The sequence below is a fragment of the Lactuca saligna genome, chromosome 4 (assembly GCF_052625555.1).
Source record: "Lactuca saligna cultivar CGN05327 chromosome 4, ASM5262555v1, whole genome shotgun sequence".
NCBI classification, from domain to species: domain Eukaryota; kingdom Viridiplantae; phylum Streptophyta; class Magnoliopsida; order Asterales; family Asteraceae; genus Lactuca; species Lactuca saligna.
This window is the reverse complement of record NC_136420.1, coordinates 105,099,060-105,116,302: the sequence shown is the minus strand read 5'-3', so window position 1 is coordinate 105,116,302 and position 17,243 is coordinate 105,099,060. Positions and strand designations below refer to the sequence as shown.

At 35.7% G+C, this 17,243-nt stretch overlaps 1 protein-coding gene and 1 non-coding gene across 2 annotated transcripts; one reads left to right on the top strand and one right to left on the bottom strand.

Annotated features, from left to right (window-relative positions):
* Nucleotides 1-9,222: 9,222 nt before the first annotated feature.
* LOC145040007 (uncharacterized) lies at nucleotides 9,223-9,819 on the bottom strand. Its single transcript, XM_078988001.1, has one exon. It carries the CDS (start codon nucleotides 9,817-9,819, stop codon nucleotides 9,223-9,225), a length of 597 nt encoding a protein of 198 aa, XP_078844127.1.
* A 937-nt stretch (nucleotides 9,820-10,756) lies between these two features.
* On the top strand, nucleotides 10,757-10,863 carry LOC145044502 (small nucleolar RNA R71). Its single transcript, XR_013681450.1, has one exon. It is a non-coding gene; the product is annotated as a small nucleolar RNA R71 (small nucleolar RNA).
* Nucleotides 10,864-17,243: the final 6,380 nt, after the last annotated feature.

Here is a 17,243-nt window from a genome sequence, read left to right as displayed (position 1 = left end):
TTTTAGGTTGGAAGAGTACCAAGTATTACACCATAATGGATTTTGCAAACTTAGAGTATGTTGCGGTTGGTTAAATTGCAAAGAAGACAATGTAGCTGAAAGAGATTCATTAGTGACATCTTTGTTGAAATTAAATCATTGATCGTCCTTATGAAGTTTCTTGTGACTTTGGGTGAACTTACCTCGAGTACGGATCCCAAGTCATACAAGCTCACATACTCGGTAAGTACCAACACTTTTGATAGTGAGTCAAATATGAAGACGTCATAGTTAATATGGCATATCGAAAGATAATCCTATCGATCCATTCCTAAGCCGATGTCATTTACCAAGTCTGGTAGTCAAACAAAGTCAAGAGGCATTAGATTTGCAAGTGAATTGGCTTAAAAACTCTTAGTTTGGTTTGTTTTAAAACCCGAGAACTTTAAGCAGTATAAGTTTTAATTTTATTTGGCGATTATTAAGTGGTGATCTTTATATATGATGGATTTCAGTCATTTCAATTAACCTATCACTGTGTTCTCACTTTTTCATGTTTGGAACCCACTTCCCGAGTATTGATTTACTCAAATGTCCACAGTCGATCATACTTTTGGAAGTAGGTAGTGATTCAAGATTGTCATGAGTATTAGTGGATTGTCCATATTGATTGGACATAACATAGAGATTGCGCTAACACTCATGAGTACTTAATAGAGATTTAAGTATTGGACCAAACCACACTTAGATATTACTTCATGGATTTAGTCACGAGTAATTCTAAGACAATAATATCTTCTATTCTTCAAACCTAGGTACATGTGGGGTTTTGCTTTATGATTCCGTTATGCATTGGACTACTACAACACTAATCGTAACTGGTAGTTATAAAGGGTATGTCCATGTATGACATGATGAAATAGACAGAAACTATGTAGTAGAAGTTTATTCGTTCCTTCTACCTTAATAGGAGAAGCGATATCTATGGGCCCCTCGATGATTTGGTGCTGACATCTAAAGTGCTTAGCCGAGCCATGACTGGAATTGATGTGTTCAACTTAGTAGTCAGATGCAGTCATCACAAATCTATATCGAGAAACATAATCTTGAATTCTTGATATTGACCATTATCCATATCTCGAATTCATACATATATCATAGAATGAAGGGATAGTTGATCATTTGTCTAAGGGCTGAATCTTGATTAGATCAAGAGTTCGGTAGTTGCATTGGATGGCTAACTCTCTATTGATTATTGGAGACTTGTCCAAGTGGGAGACTATTGGAATAGTGTCCAATGTTATTAACTATTGGTAATATTTCTAATAATAGCAGGGTCCTTTTAGGTTAAAATTGATGTGTGTTTAACCAACTAGTTTTATTCCTACTTTTAAATTATAAATTAATCACACAAAAGGCAGTGGACCTGTCAATTGGTGGTATAGATCTAGCAAGCAGGGTATCGAAATCAGGGAACGACAATTAAACTAATTACTAAAATTATCTAAAAACAAAATAACAAATAATAAAAGAGGGGTTTTCTCTAGTTTTACAATAATAGAAACTTACTAACAGTTAAACTAAATAACTAACTAACAACTAAGCAAGCAAAGACCAACTAAATTCAATATCTAAAGGGGATTCTGTTCAAGTGATTAGATTCACATTCACTATGCTAATCCTTAGAAAATAAACTAATTCAAGCAGTGACCAAATGTCTAAATTAATTAATTCTATGGGTTATTTATTCGGGTTAAATAAGACTTGTAATGGTTAATCAAATTATCAATTCAATTAGCCTCTTGTTGTTGGTTTATCAAACAAGTTCACGCATTAACTTACCCATTCTCTAATTAATCCTAGCTTCACATTCACCAATCCTAGACACATAATAAAGTGTTCACATAAATCACATGAGGTAAACAATTAAGAGATGTTCATGCAATCTAACTGCTTTTCTATTAACATAAAATAGTTATTGTTAATGCATAAGGATCTTTAACAAGCTTAATCTAACAAAATCACCAATTAAAAGTTAATTCTACCATTAATCAAACCATAGTCTCAAAATTATCTTACCCAAACATAAGCTAGCAAGTTTAGCTCATGATTAAATCAGTAGAAAACTCAAAAATGAATTTCAATAACATAAACATGGTTTAAGTACTAGATCTAGTTAAGAGAAATCAAAGTATGCCTTAGTTGTCCTTCAAAACTTGAATTGGGTTGAATCTTCACTCTTCCAGGTGCCTTTATTCGTTATGAATCGCAACTCGTCCTCTTAGGGTTCTCAGAAGTCTCGTCTATCGATCTGGAGGGTTTCTTTTATAGATTCTACTCCACTCGTCGAGTCCAAGACCGACTCGTCGAGTCCCTCATTAAATTCCAGTGCACGACAAGTCAATGACTCTTTTGCTTCGCGAATCTTCGTGGGAACTCATCGAGTAGACATCCCTACTCGCCGAGCCCTTTGTGTTTTTTGATCCTTTCTTCTTTTGTTCACTCCAAAGCTTCCCGATAGCCGCTCCTGCTTCCTTTTGCTTCCGAGCACTTCTTTTGGACTGAAATTATAATTCAAACATAATTAAGTACCTTTTATCCATAATATGCAATTAATTAGCTAATAAATGATAAAAATATATACTAAATATAGAGCTAAACATGCACAAATCAAAATACCCCACACTTGACTTTTGCTTTCCCCAAGCAAAACTGGATTTTAAACATACTAGCATCACATAAGACAATCCCAATCGAACCCAACCATTATGCCAAGACCGCAACGCATGCATTTGTGTCTAAATTTTTCCTAAGGATCCCCTCAATTCTAAATACTTACAATCTTCATAAACACTCGTCCACTTCTTCCGAACAATGTTCATTTTATGCATCCCTTCGAATCCATCCCCCAAAAAATTTCTTAACCTCAAGGTATTTTTGGTCAAACAACCCAAGAATACATAATCTAGAAAAATACAACTTTTTGATACCACTATGGAGCTCTTTGTAATTCTTCACTTCTTTGATAATTTTGACTTTAATTTCCTCGAATTCACCATCTTTTGATTTTTTTTTGGTATCTTCAACTTTTGAACTTTTGGGATTTTGATCTTCGATCTTCACACTTTATTCTTGATAGCTCCAAAAATTCTAACAACTTTTTATTGTAATTCTTTTTTTTTTCACATGTAACTCACTTTTTTTTCACTCAATTCCTACATGCTTAACCAGGGGCGCTCAACTTCCACCCTTATTGGTTAAAGATAATAATTTTCTTGGATATATTTCAAGTACACGATGCTAAACATATTGCATCCCTCAAACTAAGCGAGATTGTGTTTTTTTCCCATGATTTCACTAGAATAAAGGAGGCCACAAATGCATTATAACGTATAGGCTCAACTAAACATTTGAGTTCTCATAGAATCATTAAACACAATACTTAGCATGAAATCCTAATTGTTTACCAAAATTTTCTAATTTAATCCTAACATTTCTAATGCAAAAATTTCAAAATTTTCACATTTTAACTAATGTAATAAACCAACCCCCTAGGGTTGGCAAAACAGCCCGAACCCGACGGGGAAACCCGAAACCCGATCATTTTGGGTCGGGTAATGAGTTTTTATCGGGTTCGGGGCAGGGAGTGGGTTACCCTCGCCCCGCCCGATTATATATATATATATATATATATATATATATATATATATATATATATATATATATATATATATATATGTTCGAAACCTTATAATGTTAATTGCATGCATTTAAAGATAAAATACTTATTATGAAATATCGTTTTAGTTATTAACGATCTAGTGTTAATGATCATTTTTTTATGTTTTGACGTATTATACTAAACTTAAACCAAATACTCTTTAATATAACGTCATGTTTTTTTTATTAAAGTGATGCATCATATTCTTAATTTAAAAGAGATAGTAGAACATGTATTTTTATAAGATATTGGGGTACCTTAAAACGGAATAAATATTTCGTTATGAATTATTGTAAACCCGATAAAATACCCGAAACCCGACGGAAAAACCCGAAACCCAATGGGGCGCCCCGATAAGATACCCGAAAGATATCGTGTCGGGTTTGGAAAACTATGACCTGCCCCGAACCCGCCCCGTTGTCATTCCTACAACCCCCTACCCCACACTTAAATTAAGCAATGTCCTCATTGCATATTATGCATGATAAAGAACAATAAAACAAAGGGGGAATTGGAACAAACTCCTCTGTGATAGTAGTTGTGAGGTTGATCTTATTCATTTAAAGCTCCATCTTCATTTGACTTTCGACATGCGAATAGTTCATCCATGTATTGGGTGTCAAGTCTCGTGTAGCAACAACTCCAAAAATGCTGGAAAAAACTCTTAGAAATCTCCAGAAATAAATCTTCTTGATAAAAACCAATTGTTGTGGGAATATAATCGTCAATCCTGAAGCTAAGAGATGAAATTCATAAACACTCGTCGAGTAAGTAATCAAACTCGCCGAGTTGAGTCGTGAAAGTGCAGAATTTGTGTGTTTACGCTTGGAATCGTCGAGTCAGTAGATGCACTCGGCAAGTGAGTAGCTAGGTGAAAAAAAAACTGTTTTATGCTCCAAGTCTTTTTGATAAATCTCAACCACTTCATAATTATATTAAATCTACTATCTTTCTTAAGTAATTAAACTTATTTGAATGCTCCTCATTATCGGACTCGATACTTGAACTTCACTCTCGCTTCCGCCTAGACTCGAAACTCCTATTACTCTCCAGGCTCTTTGTAGGCAACCCATTTTCAAATTCTGAAAAGACACTAAACAACCCATGAGAAATTAAAATCCTAATTACTAGAAGTTCCAACAAACAACTAAAAAACAAATTGTTCAACACAAAACACAAATAAAAAAACAAATCAGTCTTCATCTTCTTCCTCATCATCATCATGCATTGCCCCGCTCCCACCGGCTCTGCTTTGCCTTGCGTTCATCCTCTCCTCCCAAGTTGATATATAAGGATATTGGCCCCCGTCCACATGTTGGATGTTGAATTGGTTAAACATTTGGATAAAGGACCGATTGGCAAAATCCACGCCCCTTCCCAAATCATCTTGATATTGTCTTCCTTTAACATTAAACCATTTCGGGGGTATTTCATCCTCCACCGGAATCATCGGTGGATCGGGAGGTGCTTGCCCGCGTCTTTGCCTTCCTATCCTACCCGACTCCTCGGGTCCAATCACAGCATCATCATCTGGAATAGCATAGTGTCCCCCTCCATAATCCTCAATAATTATAGCCCTTCGAAAAAGAATAAGATTAAAGGGAGGGGTCAGAACCATTGTCATTAAGTTCCAAGCGCCACGAGTCATAAACCCATAAGAGTAGGCTAAACGTGTCACAAACATGCCACCATTAAATTTTGAAGTTTTGCGGTCCTTGACCGCCCCTTCAGCTAAGTATGAAGCCACGCACCATGGACTGTTGCAAAAGGTGTTGGGTGTAATGATGCTCCAAAGATAAAAAAACATTAAGGTTAGAAACCTTGTCATCATCTTTTCTTTGCTTGATGGTGTTTGAAATAAGGCGGTGAATAAGGTGATGCGTAGGTGATCGTATGCTCCCCTATTGAGCCGATTTGGGAATGTAAACTTTGCTGGCAATAGTGTTCCACCAACTTGTGCTTGTGACACCATCCGGGAATACTTTGTTGCAATGCTCCAAAAAAGTACGAAATGCATCCGTGTAGATCAATTTTAGGTCATAAATTCCCAACCTCCAAGCTAATTCCATCATAGAGCAATGGCGAACCTCGCCCCCAAGACAAAAGTAATATTCTCGGGGTTATAGTAATCGTCCCCACAATAGTGTTCCACCAACTTGTGCTTGTGACACCATCCGGGAATACTTTGTGGCAATGTTCCAAAAAAGTACGAAATACATCAGTGTAGATCAATTGTAGGTCATAAATTCCCAACCTCCAAGCTAATTCCACCATAGAGCAATGGCGATCCTCTCCCCCAAGACAAAAAGTAGTATTCTTGAGGTTATAGTAATCGTCCCCACCCTAGAAATGTATTGTGGAGAAAAATTCCAAGCACAACTCTTGATAGACCGACTCCTGGATACGAAAGATGCGACTCCATCCATCACACATGATAGACACCCCATTATGCACAAACGTCTTGACTAAATAAGGCACCAACTCCTCTTCGTAACAAACTTTCCCCAGCCATTCCCAATTAATCGCATTGGGAACACAAATCTCCTTTTTTTGGATTTCTGCAAGCTTCTTCTTCCACTTTGTCATCGTAGATTTGGACTCGATTTGTGGAAAATTCAACCAAGGGAAATCCCCTTGGCTTCCTCTTGAGCTTTGGCCCCGTGAAAACATGTTCCTTTCTCGCTTGAGAGAGATAGGGAGAAAGAGAGGGAGAGAGAGGGAGGTGCACCTTGAGTGTCGGCTGGCTGAATTAGGAATGGTTACCAATTAGGGTAAAAAACCCTAATTTAACATATATGTAAACATTAAAAAAGTTTCAGTAAAAACAAACCGACTCTTCGAGTCAGGGTCCGAATCGGCGAGTTTGGTCGCGATTTTGCGATTCCGGCTTTCGAGTTAACTCGTCGAGTAAGTCACCCAACTCGCCGAGTCACTCATTAGTTTTGAAAAATTGATATATATTTTTATAAATTTGATATAATTTTTTTATTCCTTTAGAAATATATCCAACCCACCCCACACTTAGACCATGATTGCCCTCAAGTAGTCATTTTGGACAATTAATAAGATGAAAATAGATAATTCCTAAAAACGAAAATAATTAAAACTAAAGAAAAGGGTAAAAGAAAGCAAACTCTAGTGACGGGTTGCCTCCCATTAAGCGCTTCTTTTTGAGGAGTCGTTAGCTGGACTCCTTCCCGCTCTACGTTTCTTCGTTCTCCTCCATCGGTAATTCACGCTTAATCTTTTGTTGTTTAAACTTTGTCTTGTAAGCATGTATCATTATTTTATATGCCCGTCTTAAGTCTTCTTTCCTTTTCCTTGTACTATCTTCTTCTATTGCATAACTGATCCATTTCACAACCTTCTTATTCTTCACGCCATTCTTTGGACCCATCTTTTGTACTCCTTCTTTGTCAATCTCGATTTCCCGTATAGTTGCCACTTCATCATCACTTGATATTAAGGAGTCCTCCTTACATTCGTCACCTTCTAAAGAATCCGGTGGTTCAAATGCAAATACTTCATAATTAGTAGAAACTCGGGCTCGAGGTTTGGTTCTTTTGATTGTATTTGACTCGATCTCTCGATTGGCCATGAGTGACTCAATGGATGAGTTATTCACATCATCATCCCAAGCCCTTGAATTCTCCTTTTCTCCCAAACTTACCCTCTTGTCAAGTTGAATTGCTTCTTCTTTTATCATCGTGTCAAGGTAAGCCAATTGTGCGTATTGGAAGTTCAAATTTTCAACAATTTCAGTATCTTCTATTGGACTGTCCAGAGGATCAGGAGAAGTGTGCATGTTAAGGCCAGAAAGGGAAATTGTAAGTAGCAAGACAAGATCTTCACGATTTTTGAGGTTCTCGATTGGACTCGTCGAGTCAGTCGATGCTACTCGGCGAGTTGGTGAGGTTTCCATAATTTTTATTGTTTCTTTTGAGCCAGCTTCCTCTAGCAACCTTTCTATCTCCTTTAAATATTCTCTAGTATCGAAATTCCCTCCGAAAGGTAACATAAATTTGTTTGGATTTTCTTCTTGTAAAAGCGCAAACACTCTTTCTAACACTTCATCATCCAAATCTACTAAGGAAACTTCTTCGTTTTTCATCCCTTCATCCTTTTCTCCTTTTCTGCTTTAAACACCACTGAATTGTTCCCTACCCTTAGTGTTAGTGCAGATTCACACACATCTGCTATTGCACAAGCAGTATTCAAAAATGGCCTCCCAAGAATGATTGGAACTTTAGGGGGTGTTTGGTAGAGATAATTTGGAGGAGAGAAATGGAATCAATTCCATTTCTCTTGTTTGGTTTGTATTAAATATGGATAGAAATAGAAGAGAATCAATTCCATTTCCATCAAAATAATTCTCTATAAATAATAGAGAAAAGGTGAGAAAAAGAAAAGCCAACTGTCTGAGAAATAGAAAAAAAGGCGGAGAAGTAAGAAGCCCCGACTTCGAGCCCTACCAACTGCATCCCAAGTTCTAATCAAGCTTCTAATAATCGTTATTTGGGTATCTCATGTGATCGTTTATGAATCGGCCTAGTTCTTCTCTTCCGTCTTCGGTTCCCACCTTACATACAGGTATCATACACTTTTCCCTGCCAAAATCTCGTTTTTTGTTTCTTCTTTTTGGTTGATTTTCAACAAATGTCCAATTTGATCTATTAATCACTTTATTGAATCTCAATTTAAGTTTAATTCATGTTGTGCTTGCAATTATTGATTTGCGTAATTGAATCAAGTATCTTTGCTTACGTTCATATTAATTCGATTTTAGCTTGCTGTGCGAAACTGGAGCCGGTTTTTTTTGGAAACTTCACATTAATTTGACTTTTCGTTTGGTCTTCATCCTATCAACGAACAAAGTTAACAAAGAACTATTCCACTGTAAGTAATTAACTAAACTAAAATTGTTATCCATCCCTCAAAAAGTCAAAGTTAAAGAAAACAAACATGGCGGCTTAAGTTTTTCAAGATATGACCTTTTTACCCTTGGGTCTACATACTACCTGTTGAGATTTTGCTTCAAAGGGATATTGCTTTTTGGGTGTTGTTTAATTCAGCTTTCACGCCATTCTTTGTACACCCTGGTAGTTTTTTATGTTTCTCATATTTTATACATTTTCGCACCTGGTGTTGGTTTGAAGATCCTGGTAGTTTGGTGTGTTGCTGGTGTTTGTTTCAGCAAAGTGTTCAAGACTTCCATACTTGTATCATCTATGTAATCCCTTTTCATTAGTTTTGCATTCTTTTCATTAGATACATTTAACAAGGGCATAAAAATCAATTTGGCTCGGACATGTATCATCTATGTAATCCCTTGTTCTTGTTTTGTAAGCTTACTATTATTATGTTGATTGATTAATTATAAAAAATGTTGTTTAAAAATAAACATGGTAAAAATTTAATTTCCATTTCATTGTTTATTACAACCAAACAAGAGAATTGATTCTCAAGTATATTTCTCTGATGAATTTTCTGTTGTACCAAACATTGGAATCAATTCGTTTTCCTCAACTTAATTCCATTTCTCTGCATTTCCATTCTCTGCTACAATTCCATTTCTTTGTACCAAACGCACCATTAGGGTCTTCTTCCATGTCAATCACTACAAAGTCCACGGGAAACACAAATTTACCGACTTTGATGAGAAGATCTTCGCACACTCCTTTTGGATATATTATTGTCTTATCGGCTAGATGGATCTTCATACGAATCGGCTTTGGCTCCGGTAAAATTAGCTTCTTGAATAAAGAATATGGCATTAGATTAATACTTGCACCCGAATCGGTTAACGCATGAGTAGAAATTATGTTCCCGAATTGACAAGGAATGGAAATGCTTCCCGGATCACCCCTCTTTTCTGGCAGTTCATTCAGCAATACTTCAGCAACTTCTTCCATATTTTGTCTAGTAATGAAGAGGTTTTTATGCAAAGTTTCATACTTAGGCGTTTGAAGTATCGTTTCAACAAATGGAATGTTCACTTGGAGGGTCCTCACTTGCTCCATAAATCTTCTATACCGCTGAATCTGCTCATCTGGTATGGCTCGAATTGGAAATGGCAAAGGGTGCTTGTAAGGTTTCAAAAGAGAACAATTTTTTATCATCAGACCTCGGACTTGTCGAGTCCGTGATGCCGACTCGGCGAGTCGAGTCGGGTTTGCTCGATTTCTATTCATCTGTCTCTTCTGTTTGCTCCTTATTGGGTTTCTTCTGAATAGAGGTCAGAGGAGTGAAAATTTTGTTAGAATTAGTAGTTATCACATTTAGATGCGCAAATTTTGAATTTTTTCGGTATTGTTGGGAAGTTCACCGAGTGTTCTTTGATTGATTTGTTGTGCAAGCTGAACTATCTGTTTTTCAATGTTATGAATGGAGGCTTGCTGATTCCTAAGCAAATTTTGTTGATCTTTCATCATAGCTTGATGATCTTTAAGCATTACTCGTTGCTCCTTCAATTCAATTTCGGTATCATTGTGCCTCTTCTCAGATGCAACTATAAACCTTGTGAACATCTCCTCTAAATCAGCTCTCTTTTCCATAACCGTTTCCTCCTTTTGATAGAAACCCCGTTCTTTTTGCTTGTATTTCTCATCCTTTGCCTTTTTGTACTCATCATACGAGAGCCATTACTTCTTGGGTTTCCACCAATTATCATCAAATCTATCGCCACTTGAATAGAATACTTGAGCTTTCTTGTTTCCATTCTCATCCAAATCACAATCTTTAGTAAGATGAGGTCTGTTACAATTTTCACATCCAACCCGAATAACATGGATTGTTTGATCCATCTTAGTCATCCTCCGATCTAAACTATCTAGTTTAGCCATCATTGCCGCCATGCTATCGCTAACAGTGTTCACCACCCCCCGAATTACTTCATTCCTTGGGTTATGATATTCTCTAGAGTGTTTAGAGAATTCCTCAATTAATTCCTTGATCACCGGGGGTGGATTCTTTGTGAGCGGTCCTTGCGAGTCAAGAAGCTACCTTGCAGTCACATTTACTCCATCATAAAAGATAGATAGTTCTTGTTGGCTATTAAGATCGTGATGTGGGAAATTCCTTAGTAAGCCCTTGTATCTTTCCCATACCTCGTATAAGGATTCTCCAGCTTGTTGTTCAAAATTGGCAATGGCTTTCTTCAATTTGGCTATCTTTGAGGGGGACAAACTTGATCAATGAACTCTTCCTTCATTTTAGCCCATATAATGATAGATCTTGGAGGTAATGATTTGAGCCAATCCTTTGCAGCACCTTTGAATGTAACTGGAAGCATACGAAGCAATTGGGTCTCGCGAGGCACATTTGAAACATTAAAATAATCAGCTACATCGTTGACCTTATCCAAGTGTTTATAGGAATCTTCGTGATCTTTTCCGTAGAAGGGAATCTCCTTTAGTTGAGCAAGTATGTGACCTTTAAGCTCAAAGGTGGCAGTTGCGGGAATTGTGAGTTGCACAAGTCCCGAGACGATATCGTTATGTATTCTCTTCTTCCATTCTCCCATGGGAACTTCATCAATGTTAGCCATGGGGTTAATTGGTTCATCTTCAGAGTTGCTCTCTTCCTCGGTTTCGGATTCGGAGTTGTAGTTGAATTCGGCCTCTTTTGGATTATCTTCAATATTCTATAACTTGCTCTTTTGATTGTTAGTCTCTCCTACCTTCTTGTTCTTTTTCTTCCCAAAAACCGTTTTCAAGCTCTTAAATGGTGATTTCGTCAGTGTATAGAGCCTTCTACCTCCTTGCCTTTATTTTTCCTTAAAGCGGATTTTGGGTCTTCAAATGGAGGAACCAGGGTGTGTTGGATCCTCTGGTCATGTAATGCTTGCAAACAAAACAAGAAAAACGCGTAAAAGGAACAAAAATAAAAATTAGAAACGAAAATAGTTGTTCAGCGATGGACTCGTCGAGTCTGGTTGTAGGGACACGGCGAGTTCAATGCAAAAACAACAAAAATTTTAAACAAACTTCCTAAAAGCTAAAAACTGAAATTAAATTATAATCCTAAATCTACTAAAAGCAGTAACTTTGTGCAAGAGAAATCTCACACAAAGGATCGATAACAATAGTAATCAATTTAAATTTAGAACCGTTCCCCGACAACGACGTCAAAAACTTGATGTGTATTTAACCAACTAGTTTTATTCCTACTTCTAAATTATAAATTAATCACACAAAAGGCAGTGGACCCGTCAATCGGTGGTATAGATCTAGTAAGCAGGGTATCAAACTCAGGGAACGACAATTAAACTAATTACTAAAAGTATCTAAAAACAAAATAACAAATAACAAAAGAGGGTTTTTCTCTAGTTTTACAATACTAGAAACTTACTAACAGTTAAACTAAATAACTAACTAACAACTAAGCAAGCAAAGACCAACTAAATTCAATATCTAAAGGGGCTTATGTTCAGGTTCGACTCAATTGATCCCATGATTGATTTAATGGCAATAGTGCAATGGATTAATCTTTTATTGGCTACCAATTCAGGTGATTAGATTCACATTCGCTACGCTAATCCTTAGAAAATAAAATCATTCAAGCAGTGGTCAGTTGTCTAAATTAATTAATTCTCTAGGTTATTTATTCGGGTTAAATAAGACTTGTAATGGTTAATCAAATTATCAATTCAATTAGCCTCTTGTTGTTGATTTATCAAACAAGTTCACACATTAACTTAGGGATGTTATTCGGGTCGGAACCGAATCGAACCGACCCGAACCCAAATAAACCGAAAACCGAATAAGGATAACTGTATGAACCGAAAACCGAACCAAATAAGCAATACGAGTTCGATTCGGTTTGGGTATTATTCGATTTGGTTCGGTTCCGACCCGAATAACCCAAATAACTTGTACAAGATGATTAAGGAGCCAAATAACCCAAATAATCCAAATAACATTTACAATGTGATTATAAATATTGTATTTTGTATGAATTTTGTAGTTTATGATAAACACGAATTAACTATTATTGATATATAAAATGTAAAATCCAACCACCGCAATCTTAAGATATAGTTACTAAGCAACATATTAAACACTAAACATTAAACATCCAAATATTCCAGGTTATCGCAAGGGCCGTTTTTTTCTTCAGACACAAGGGTCGATTTTTTTTCTTATCGTGAATGGACTTTGAACTTTGAACCAATGATGATCGATCAAAGATTCCAGGTTATCGCAACTCGCAAGGGCAGCAAACGCAACTTGCAAGGATGAGAAAAACCTCAATAGTTCAAAGAGCAATGTCATCGATTTGGTGTAATACGCTACTGTTGATTTGGTGTAATACGTTACTGGATGATCGAATATATATTTCATTGATTTTTTTGGTGTATTCCGTGGGTATTTTGGGTAACGATCGATAGAACACAATACCGAATAAGCAATCGTGCAAGGGAAAAAAATGTGACTTTTCATATTCGGTTTGGTCCTTTTGGATCGAATAAGCCCTTATTCGGGTAACCCGGACCGAATAACCCGAAAACCAAAAAATCCTTATATAGATACCCGAAAATCGAATCGAATTGCTTATTCAGGTCTAATTTGGTTCGGTTCGGTTCGGTTCGGGTTTTCGGTCCAAATTCTCATCCCTACGTTAACTTACCCATTCTCTAATTAATCATAGTTTCACATTCACTAATCTTAGGCACATAATAAAGTGTTCACATAAATCACATGAGGTAAACAATTAAGAGATGTTCATGCAGCCTAACTGCCTTCCTATTAACAGAAAATAGTTATAGTTAATGCATAAGGATCTTTAACAAGCTTAATTTAACAAAATTACCAATTAAAAGTTAATTCTACCATCAATCAAACCATAGTCTCAAAATTGTCCTACCCAAACAGAAGCTAGCAAGTTTAGCTCATGATTAGGGCAATAGAAAACTCAAAAACAAATTTAATAACATAAACATGGCTTAAGTACTAGATTTGGTTAAGATAAATCAAAGTATGCCTTAGTTGTCCTTTAAAACTTGAATTGGGTTGAATCTTCACTCTTCCAGGTGCCTTTCTTCGTTTTGAATCGCAGCTTCTCCTCCCAGGGTTCTCAGAAGTCTCGTCTATCGATATGGAGGGTTTCTTTTATAGATTCGACTCGACTCGTCGAGTCCCTCATTAAATGCCCGTGTACGACAAGTCAAGGACTCTTCTGCTCCGCGAATCTTCGTGGGAACTCGTCAAGTAGACGTCCCTACTCGCCGAATCCTTTGTGTTTTTTGATCATTTCTTCTTTTGTTCACTCTAAAGCTTCCTGATAGCCGCTCTTGCTTCCTTTTGCTTCCGAACACTTCTTTTGGACTGAAATTATAATTCAAACATAATTAAGTACCTTTTGTCCATAGTATTCAATTAATTAGCTAATAAATGATAAAAATCTATACTAAATATAGGGCTAAACATGCACAAATCAGCCCCTAAGACCTAAATTGAGTAGAATAAATAAAGGAGAAATTGATTTATTAATTATTATGGATAATAATTAATTAGAAACTAATTGGAAATATATTTTGGGAATTAATTAACAGATTAATTATTTAAAGGGTTGAATGTTCATTAATCGATAGTTGGTTAATTAGGAATGTTCCAGAACCTTATGGAATTATGGTTGGATGAAAATCACTCCATCCCACATGGGAAAGGAGTGAAATTTCGTGGTTATGCCTCCATCCCACATGGGAAGGAGTACAAAAACCCAGGAGGCATCCAAGGCTATAAATATGGCCTTAGGGATTTCATTCCTCCTTGCACCTTGGCTTGAAGTATTCGCCAACCCTTCTTCCTCCCCCTCTTAGGGACGATTTCTAACCCTTTTAGGTTTGTGAAATTGACCCTTCTCCTAGTTATTTTTATCCCACTCTTTGGTGTCATTGGGTGTAATACCATTAGAGGGATTCTGGTTTGGATCCTTTCATCCAAGCAACTTCATGGAGGTTCAAGATCTCAAGCATGGAGATCAAGGGCTACATAAGAGGTATGTTTTCTTTTTTGTTTTTATGTTTTCTAGGGTTGATGTAATTAGCATGAAGCCATAGATCCATAGGATGTATGTACACTTAGGAACATTGTTGTTTTGATTTTCGCTACCTAGTTTTAGAGTGTATTTGATGCGTAGAAAACCCAACACATTATACTCAAGGGTTGAAGGCACCAAGGCTGACATTTTTTGGATTGTTATCCTGATATGTTATATGCTCGAGTATCGTATGAACCGTTAGATCAATATCTTGGTAGATAGGATGTTATTATGTTGTTATGATTTGTTAGATCAGTCTCCTGGTAGATAGGATGATATTATGCTATTATGATATGCTAGATCGGTATCCTAGTAAATAGGATGTTATTATGCTATTATGATCTGTTAGATCGGTTTGTCTGTCTATATACTTTTATGTGATTATATGATATATGTGCACATGTTTGATTAGTGGTTGAGGCTTATCTGCTTTGTGCAAGAGCCAACAAACAGCATTCCAACCCGATGGATGTAGGTCGTAGGTATTCCATCCCGAGGATGATTGGACTCGTAGTATGTGGGCATTCCAACCCGATGGTTGTGGGCCGGGAGTATAACATCCCGAGGATGACTAGACCGATAGTATGTTGGCATTCCGACCGATGGTTGAGGGTCTGGGGCATTCCAACCCGATGGTTAACTGGGCCCATTGTATGCTGTTATTATATGTGTTACTTGTTGTGCGCGTATATTAGGGGAAACTCACTAAGCTTCGGACTTATAGTTTTGGATTTTGTTTCAGGTACCTCAGATGATCGCGAAAAGGCGAAGAAGTGATCGTGCACCTCCTCTCATTTTTATGATATTGATTTCTGGGATACTCTAATGTCTAAACCATTTTGAAAACATTTTGTAATAACTTAATGGTTTTGAATGATTGAAAATGTTTTAAATTAGCTTGATTTTTATTGATGTTACACTCTACCTAGTTGAAATCATCAAGCTACGACGTTAAGTCCCAAACACATATCACAACACTTCCACACCCCTTAATATAAATAAATAATCTATATATATTTCATTGCATGACTTTTATTTCCGATTTAAGATAAAGCAAGCTCAAAGATTTTTTTAAGATATTTGATTATATTTCCAAAATTATTGTATATATAGTTGAAAATTTGACGTTTCACAAATGGCTTGCTAAACCTAAAATTGACATTTGTTGGTGTTGTTAGGAAAAGAAATTTGCAAAATTGACAGTGTTTTTTGAAAGGATAGTGAAACCTTATTGTGTTGTTATGCAATTCATACCTCCATTCAAAAAATATGATTCATATCGCAAAGTAAGTGCTTTCGCAATGTACCAAACATTACGCCAAATATGTATTCATATCTTCCACCATCTTTGTCGTACACATGCATTTTGAGTTTATTATGAATTAATCTTGCTTATATCCTTTCATTACATTTGATTATCTTCATCTCTTATTTTGAACGATGCACCAGAGCTTTAGACTTCTAAACACTAAACAAAATCATTGGTTGTGAATGTAAAACTTAGAAATGGCATGTAAAATCATTGGTTCTCAATATAAAACTTATAAACACAACATAAAATGTAAAATACTAGTTATTCGTGTATGAAAATAAAAATATAACACATAGCCAAACAAAGTATAACTTCGAAAAAAAATAAAAAAAAAAATGTTTTACAAAATTCTTATAATGATTATGTCTTAATACAATAACCCAATTTAGTGAGAGTTGTGAAAAACAATATAATAATTAATATTTATTCCAAAACTCGGCAATTCTATTTAACGACATTCGACTACAAATAAGTTTAAATGTTTTTATTTTAAACAATATAATTGCTCTTTATGTAATCAAGTTACTATAATTTCGCTAAAGTAAAAAAATAAGTGAAAATTTGTCAGTAAAATCTAATTCCCGTTAAACAATAAAATTCCAATCAAAATTCTCATAAAGTACCACTTAGCAACATAAGTAAGAAGAGTAAACAATAAAATTCCAATCAAAATTCTCATAAAATATCACTTAGCAACATAAGTAAGAGGGAAAATAATCTAAAAGGGTAATATAGTTCTTATTTTATACACGTTTAGTCATTCTTATTTATTTGTTATAAAATAAACCCTATAACTTATTGAATATGTACGCATTTAACCTTTATGACTGACTACTTCAGTTTAAGTTATTTGTTTGTACACATTTAGTCATCATTATTATTATTATTTTTGCAAAATAAGTCATTATTGTTTTTATACATATTCAGTCATTATGACGAGTTTCTTCAGGTTTTTCTCATGTGACATTCTACCTGAGATAATCATTAATGATGTATTCTTATACGTGGCTCGTATGTGCAATGGAATCATGTGTTACTTTGTCTTGGTTTTGATAATAACATTGTCTTTTTGATATTCGTAACTATTATAATACAATACTAACCATATTTAATACCAATACAAACTTCATTTAATAGCAACACAACAACATTACATAAGATGAATAAAATAAATTAGCGATAGTGATTTCA